General features: G+C 29.5%; 1 protein-coding gene across 1 annotated transcript in view; it reads right to left on the reverse strand.

Annotated features, from left to right (window-relative positions):
- LOC106680073 (zinc finger SWIM domain-containing protein 5) overlaps positions 1-8,558 on the reverse strand; it is a 120,002-nt gene extending 111,444 nt beyond the window's left edge. The window contains exon 1 of the mRNA XM_014419540.3: positions 8,251-8,558. Coding sequence (XP_014275026.2) covers positions 8,251-8,557 — 307 coding nt within the window. The 5' untranslated portion in view covers position 8,558. The remainder of the gene's footprint in view (positions 1-8,250) is intronic.
- Positions 8,559-8,898: the final 340 nt, after the last annotated feature.

Consider the following 8,898-nt stretch of genomic DNA (forward strand, 5'->3'; position numbering starts at 1 on the left):
TAAATAATAAGTTACAAATATAGGGAGAGGATTTTATGAGGTAAATTCGACAAAATAAAGTAGGAAAATTGCCAAGTTCACTGCAGCGAATTGAAAATTGATTCCTGTGAATAGTGAAAGATGATTGTTCTTTCTATACTTCGGAACTCATCATACGATTGATCTTATTTTACAAGAAAAAATAAAAATGGCGTCATAAAATACAGTTCAGTTTTGTTTTTTTAATTTTTTTTTTCATAATTCCTTCCAATTTTTGTGAAAATTCATCAAATTCATAAAAAAAATATACCTTTTTATAAATAATTTTATTATTATTTTTTTATTTCAATTTTATAACTTAATTTTATCAATAATATGCCTATCTATATGGCTGTGCATGTTGTAATGATCCAACCTAGATTCATTAGAAAACATTTCTTGAGTCAAAACCAAATCCAAATAAAATAAAACTACAGTTATTGTTAATAGTATAATCTGCAGTTAAACTATCGAGTATACCTACACGAACTATAATTAATAATTGCTGGAAGATAGTCCGGGTGGCGGTCAATAAAGGTATCAAAATAGGTAAAAGAAAACTATTTATATAACTATAGCGTTTCGTCCCACTTTGTAGGGCTTCGTCAGGGCTGACGGATTAAAACAGAGATGTCAACTTAGCTTAAATTTGTGTATCAAAAGTTTCAATCTGTGAGCTCTGAGAACCCGGATTATCTTCTTACAATCTACTTCATACGGTCAACTATCTTCTTCCTACAATTAATAATTGTATATAATTCACATAAAGAATATTTTCAAAAATAAAATAATGACATAGTTTTTTCGTTACTTGGAAAGAGAAGTGTAACTTACATATGTCAGGTGCCTAGAAATAAAGTAAATATTGTAGGTCGAAATACTCATATGTTAAATTAGAACAGCATAAGGGGTATTCACGATCTTTGGTTTAACATGTTAAAGCGTGTTAAATGGAAAAACTCATGTTGAATCGAAAAAAATTGCCTTCTTTTACCGTGGTAAAACGAAATAACATTTAGAATGACTGAGAGTCTGTTACTTGGTCTGTTAAATGGAGAATGACGTCACACAATAGACCAGTTGAGATCGCCGCCATTTTTGTTGTTATGACAGCTCAGTTCTTTCGTGTGTTTGTGGTATTCATATCCCTGTTATTAAACCAGAATGGATAATTTTAATGATACATTTGAGAAAAAAAAAAAAAATTTAATTTCATTCTACTATCTGCAAATTTGTAAACGCTCGCCAGAAAAAAATCTCACTATATGAACCATGTAATTATTCTTAGGGGACATATGTCCAAGAATAAAGTTATTTTTTCATTTCATTTCATGAGCTAAATTTTCACACAAATTCCACTTTTCACTCACTCTAGGCATGTTTTAATTAATTACTTAAATCAAAACTGAAGTAAACAATAACATGAGGGTTTGGAAGGAAGGTTATAAACATAAAGCCTTATACAACAAGTTGCTGAGAAAATCCGCTAGGGGCTCTTATGCATTTAACGTTTAACATGACTTCAAATAGGGCTGCTCATAATCTTATAGTTATAACATTTAACATGGTAAAACATTTAAGATTTAACACAACATCATGAATACCCCTATAGTTTCAAACTGAGGTGAAGATGAAAATCGCGAATAGTAGAGGACGAAACATTACAGAAGTGTGTATGTACAGAATAAAACTTTTATAAGTTTTCATTATTATATAGTTTTATATTAAAAAATGTTGGCTTAGTGGTGGTTCGAAATGATTTTCCCTTCAAAATTTTTATCGATGTTTAATAATAAAAAAAATAATTCCATAATAAAGTTGCTTCATATAAATATTCCAGTCATGGACTGAGCGATTACCTAAATACGAGTTAATAAACAGCAATTAACTGATAACCAACTTATATTATTATTAGGGAGTATAATAAAATATAATTCAACTGATGAGCTCGTTACCTATACAAAAATAACTCGATTAAGAAGCAATCTACTCTCAGTAGATAATATTATATAACATAAAAGTTTAGTACAGTAAATTATGAGGTTTTTTATGATGCAGGTTTGGAATTCACAATCAGATTTTTATTGTGCATAGACATAATGATTTTAATGGAGACTTAATCTTAATCTTATGTATTCAGTGGGGCTTATTATGAATTCAGCACGAGATTTTCAAGGCACTGAACCTATCTATACAAAAACGCATAAATTCATTTTGCGCAAAAACGTTGGCAAAGAGACTATTGGGATAAATATTTAAATATAATCTAGAATAATGGAAAATTTATGATACCGGATTACATGTTCCTGACTGATAGTCAGGCCCCCCCAAAATAAAAATTCTTTTCTAGGAGATACTAAAATCTATATATGTTTTAAAAGTTTATGGGTACATCTGCAGGTTCAGATGCTTTCAAGAGGTTATTAATTAATGCATCTGCATTGATCCAGTCGATTATTATATTTTTCGTTTTAGTCATTAATATTTGTCTTGCTAAATAGCTAACTTTCAGAGGAATCTATTGAGTTAAGCGGACATTGCGAATAATTTTTTTTTTTTTTTAATAGTAAGGGCTATCTGACTTCTTGGGCTTGGTTTAGGATGAAGACACCGCAACATCGTGAATCATAGTCAGGAAACAATTAGATCATCTGTCTCTTTACAATTAACGGTTCGATAACTTTTTGTAGTTTTGATATTCCTAATCTGATTTGTGATATTTGAAGAAACCTTCGTGTAAAATCTTTTCATTTATTAATTTCTCTGCACCCTTTTCTATTACCTAATGAGGGTAACTTATGACCTATGACATATTCCCCTTCATCAACATCCATACAGGTGAAGTTGAAATCCCCATTATGACAGGTTTTATCATGGGACGAGATAGGTGAATCGGAGAAGGGAGTGTGAGAAGGGGGTTGCGTTGATGCAGGGTGGGAGGCGACCCTTCTTCACGACCCATCTGGATCTTTTATAAGAAATCATGAGAGGTTGGTAACCGGTTAATTCTTTTCGTGTACGAAGATCCCAAAAACTATTCGATGGACAATTAGTGGAAGATTGCCACAAAACATTTTTTAAAAAATGCTTCGCCACTTATCAAAATATAACGATAAATATCTATTTATTTTTCTATTAAAATCACTAATATACTAATGCGTTCCAAACAAAAATAATCGTTTCTATTATTATTAATTACTATTTTTTTTTTATTTGACATAGGTTCAGCATTTTTAAATTTGTTTATAATAAGCAGATTATATAATGTTACGGACTATGGTGAAAACATATACAGAGAATGGTTCTAAAGCGGCAAATGAGCCGAAATGTTACTAAAAAAGCATTATGTTTAAATACAAATTTAGTGATATGTTTTTAATATTATAGCCATATAGAATAAGGAATATGGGTTAACCTATATAGTAATAGTTTATATGACTTAATATTATAAGGAATTTTAATTCCCTCTTATGGTTATTATTTTAAATATAAAAATCATAAAAACTTTATCATAAAATAAAATAAAAACTCTCAACTTAGGTTCCAACTAATTTCAAATGACTAAGACGCTGTAATGATTTTTTAGCTGTATTTTTAATAATTGAAGTAAAATAGAAAATTTACAAATTACGTATTTATATTTTTAAGAAATAGTTATTTCCTGAAGTATAAATACGGTTTAAAAAATATACAATATTTATTCGAATACTTACGCTCGAATTTCTACAACTGTTTCAACCAAACATAAATTATTTTTATTTTATTGAAATATTACCTAGTTTCAATATTTGAAAAAATTGAATTTTTCCCAGTAAAGTAAGAGCCGGATATCGGAGACATCAAATGAACATAAAAATATTTCATCTTTTTATAGAATGTTACTGATACTCTGTAAGCGATATGATATAAAAGTGTAGAAGTAGAATTAAATCAACAAAACGGAAAATATTGGAATTTTATTTTAATATTGAGAATAATATTATAATTAATAGTATTCCATATTAATAGAACTGATAGTAATACTTAAATATAAATACATTATTTAAATATATAATACTTAAATATATAAATAACACTTAGATTAATACTATCATGATAGTAATGATGAGGAGCTGAGATCCAAGTTGGGAAGGATAGGACAGCTGCAAGATGGAAGGACACCTGCTGAAGACTCATTGAGAGGCCGGGCCTCCCTTCGCCTAGTACTCCTCTGAAATTTAAAATGGGGACTCCCTTAGGGGATTCCTTTGCAAAGGAGTCCTTACAAGCAAACCTTTATGGCAGTGCGAATCTTAGATCGCTGATTCAATTTATAATTATTTTTTGGCAAAAAAAAAAATATATAATGTTTTATAATGTCGTAAAAGCTAAGGCAGATTTACACAAGACACATAAAAACTGAATTTATAATAAATATTTTTTTATATCGATAGTTTTTATGGCAATAGTCATTTAGAAATAAGTTGTATTTTGCCCGCACAACAGACATTTATTTTTCAGTTAGAATAATATACATAGTATAAAACAGATTAATAATTCTGACTGAAAATAATATTTCAAATGCTATATTCTAAACTGCATAATTTCGAGTACCTAAAAACGAGTAAGAAAGCTTTCTTATAAAATGCACGCCGACCAACGAGGCCCACACAAGTAGCAATGGCTATCCTCTATTAATTTTATTTCCTTCAATTTATACTTAGAATTAATTTTTCGGTTCAATAAATACATTTCAGAACACGCCCCCTAGCAGATGGTCTCCTTTACGATTCAGGGGAAGTTGCCCTGCATATCATTTCCTCCCGCATCAAGCTATCAAATTCATACCACAGCTGTTATTCAGAGCGTTAGTAACTTCTATATATACTTACTATATAAAGGGTGTTTAAGACTCGATAGATATATATATTTTTTTAATTTTTTTTTTTATCCTAATCACTGGTCAAAATACAAAATAATATTTGTATTTTAGTTAAATAACAATAAATTATAAATTTATTTGCCGATTTTACTTCGTTTCCATTAGCTGCACAAACATAATTAGCTATAATGACAATGAAGAGAGTAATAAATCATATTTTTTAAAGATTGTTAATCCCCTAATATACATAAAAAACCAAATAAATTAATTTAATAAACCCAATTATAAATATTTTACTATATCTTGATCTCCCTCCTTTAGGTATTTTTAAGTAGACCTGATACAGTTAGTGTAGTGAACCTGCTTCTTCGGGTATGAAGTTGTCCAGACAACTATTACGGAAACCTTGCATACGTACGTAAGCGAGAATTTTGTTATACAAATCGGTATAAAACAAATACTGGAAGTATCTACGTACAACAATTATAGATACACTTACACACTCTACAGTTCTTTCCTTTTGGAAGAAGATTGTTGACCGTATGAAGTATATTGTAAGAAGATAGTCCGGGTGGCTGTCAATAAAGGTGACAAAATAGCAAAAGGAAACTATTTATTGTTAACGAACGTTTCGCCCCACTTTTCAGGGCTTCGTCAGGGCTGTTGTCTGATTGCAGTACAAAGGACAACTTTGTCTCAGTTATCTTCCTCAGTCCAACAACTAACAACCAACTCTTATAACAACTAACTATCTTCCTACAATTCAGTTCTTCCCTTTTGATGAATGGTCTAGTACTTCACCTGAAAAATAGATCTCTTCAACAGAGTCAATATTCCAGTCTAAATATTCGGTATATGATCGACTTTGCCTAACTCAGTTTTTTATAGGTCAGTATTTAAATGCATTAACAACTCAACTCGGTTAAATTTTTTTTTCGAGTTACTCATGTACATGATATCTGGTAATAAAAATTTAATAAGTATTTCTAGGGTGAAATATTTCGAATATAGTAGGGAAAAATGCTCATGAAATGGATTGGAACGTATTCTGGGTACTATTCCACCTTAATTACGCAACTGCAAACCAATAAATCCTATTTGGAGAAACTCAACTCCTATTTACAATTTTGGTAGAAAAATCAAATTAGCTACTCCAAAAGTTTTTCAGAAGGACAGAGAATGATGAATAATCAAAAGGACATTTGAAAAGACTTTAAAAAAATTTTTGTATCAATAGTTATGTAAGAAAATGTTAAAAAGAGATGGGAGAAATATACGTTATTCTTATAAACGTAAAAGGATTTTTCATGAAGGAAAATCTATTGGATCCTCTTCGTGCTCGCTGTCTTCTCATGCCATGCTTTGCAAAAAGAAATTGTCTTCCTGTTCGTATGTTGTAGAATTGTTATAAACAAATATTAATCTGTTAATAAAGATACTAAGAAAAAAAAAGTGTTCGTCAGTCATCACTAGTTACGAGATAACCATAAGTAAAAATGCTCTTTGTTAATTTTTGAAACTTTTAATCTTAAACATTTCAGATAACATAAAAATCAACTATTTTTTATATGGAAATTTTAGTGATAGTTTTTTTTTGTTATGATAATAACAAAGTTTTATTTACAAATTTACTATAAAAAATAATTATTTAACATTATTATGGATACTCATTCCTACAATCAAACAAATGGGTTATATAAAAATAAAGTTTAATTTAATTTATGAATTTTCTATTTATTATAGCTTTAAAATGTTTTTTAAATTTAAACTCACGGACTTGGAGAGCTTAAAACGAAGATATGAGTGAACTTAGCCCATATAATTTATATATATATGTGGTGGCAAGATTAACGTCTTCAGCGGCAATAGTTGACGTTTGCAAAGAGAGTGTTTGAAATAGGTTTCCCACTGTCAAAATTATTATCAACATTTTTATCTCTTTTAAATCTATTTTTAATTATAATTCATTTAAAGTTTCATTATTTTACATTTGTTTTAGTGGCAAACCCATTTGAAACCTCTCGCCATATGATCAATTACAATTAATTATGAAGAACTTGTGTGTTGTTATCTAAAAGAACTGAACGTTTATGTATATGATAATTGTGATTGTGTTTTTTTAAATTTTCAAGTGTGAACGTTGTTTTTTACGATAATAAAGACCTAAAGATTTATCTTTATTATTATATAATAGAAATACGCACCGAACAATATATAATTATTACCATCAAGCGATTATAAAATAAACCATATACCTATCATTGATACAATAAACCACTAAGTTTCAAGTAAATAATAAGAATTGGATAACAATTTTTAGATATGAAGTACTACGAGCTAAAACTGCTACTCTGGGAAGATTAGAGAAAGATCTTCAAAAAGATACATCTACTCTTCTTTGTTGACAATTTATGTACACAAATTAAAAAATTTATAGCCTGCACAAGTAAATCTAATTAAAAATAGGAATATTATGCATTTTTAGAAAACCAAAATATTAGTACTTAATGTGATAAATGTAATTAAATCTTCGAAATAATAATGGTTATTTGACTATACTACTGAAAAAAAAGGTAATTAAGTGTAAAAAATAAAAATAAAAAAATCCTAAATAAGAAATAATATTTATATAATATAATAAATTAAAATAATTTATCATCCTATTTCTTCGTTATTTTTAAAATGAAATAAGGATCAGAGGTTCACTTTTAACAATCATCATTGTACACTTTTTAAAAAGTAGTTTGTATTTAATAGTTTACCATTCAATAGTAGAAATTAAGAATTCAGAAAAAATATTAGAACAAGTGGGAACAGTCAATTATTTAATCAAATGTCCAAATAATAGATTACGTCAATATTAATTTGTCACGTCTATTTATTAAACCATTTTGTTAGTATTCAAATCAAATCATTCTTAGAAAAACATCTTTAACTCTTTAAAGTTATCGTCCTTTATAATACCATTACTATCGCCTTCTTACAATATGATTCATAAGAGAGAAAGAATCCAAAGCAGATATAAAATTCATTTAAATTTAAAACTATGTAATAAAAATATATACAATAATTAAAGACAGTCCATGTCATATGTGTCACTTTAAAATAAGAGCAATAAATGCTAAATATATACATTTAATGTTGTTAACATGGTAACTATTACTAAGATGAAATAATGAAGAGTATTCAAATATACTTTGTGAATTAAACAGTATATACATTACATTTATAAACATTGCAATTAATACCTTAACGACCAACTTACGATTAATAGCTTAGCGAACTATGAACATAACAAAAAGTAATATTGATAAACAACCCTCGTTTCTCGTATGACAGGGATATGAGGAAATATTTTGGCAGTCACTTACCGACTTGTAGAACGTTTTCAACGCATCCGGATTCGAGTAGTTTGAGCCCTTTGTAGAAGGAAAGATTGTGAGGTTCACCGTTGACAGGACTGGCCCTGCTGAGGCTCGAATACATGCAGATGTCCCTTTCATCTCTCGGGAAGGACCAAAAGACGATACGTCGTTGAACAGGTTCAGGGATACGCTCGTAGCGTTCCTCTACCCTCTGAAAAGGAATCAGTTCAGCAACCATACGTGCACTGATATCCAACAATGTGTCCGGCCCGGTACCCAGCCGCACCAGGCACAGGCGTTTAGGCCTGCTCATATCGGCCGTCTCTTAGCTACTGACCCTTCGTCCTACCCCTCCCCACCACCCTCTTTCCCTTCCCCCACCCAATCTTATCCTCCCCTCCACTATCATTATCTATTCCAACTGATAAGAAATCGCCTTTAATTGCAACTTTAATTTAAAATTAACACACCCATGAGGTAAATTCAGAAGAAGATATTCGAAGATATATACACTTTTAAGATCGAAAAATTATCTTTAACCATTAGTACATTTTTTTTGTAATTTTATTGAATGGGGATAAATTAAGCTTTGAATTTGTCTTTTACTTTTAGCAATATAAGGGGTATTCGTCATATTTTGTTTAACATGTTAAA

Source organism: Halyomorpha halys, unplaced genomic scaffold, assembly GCF_000696795.3.
Source record: "Halyomorpha halys isolate HHAL.00 unplaced genomic scaffold, Hhal_1.1 Scaffold240.1, whole genome shotgun sequence".
Lineage (NCBI taxonomy): Eukaryota > Metazoa > Arthropoda > Insecta > Hemiptera > Pentatomidae > Halyomorpha > Halyomorpha halys.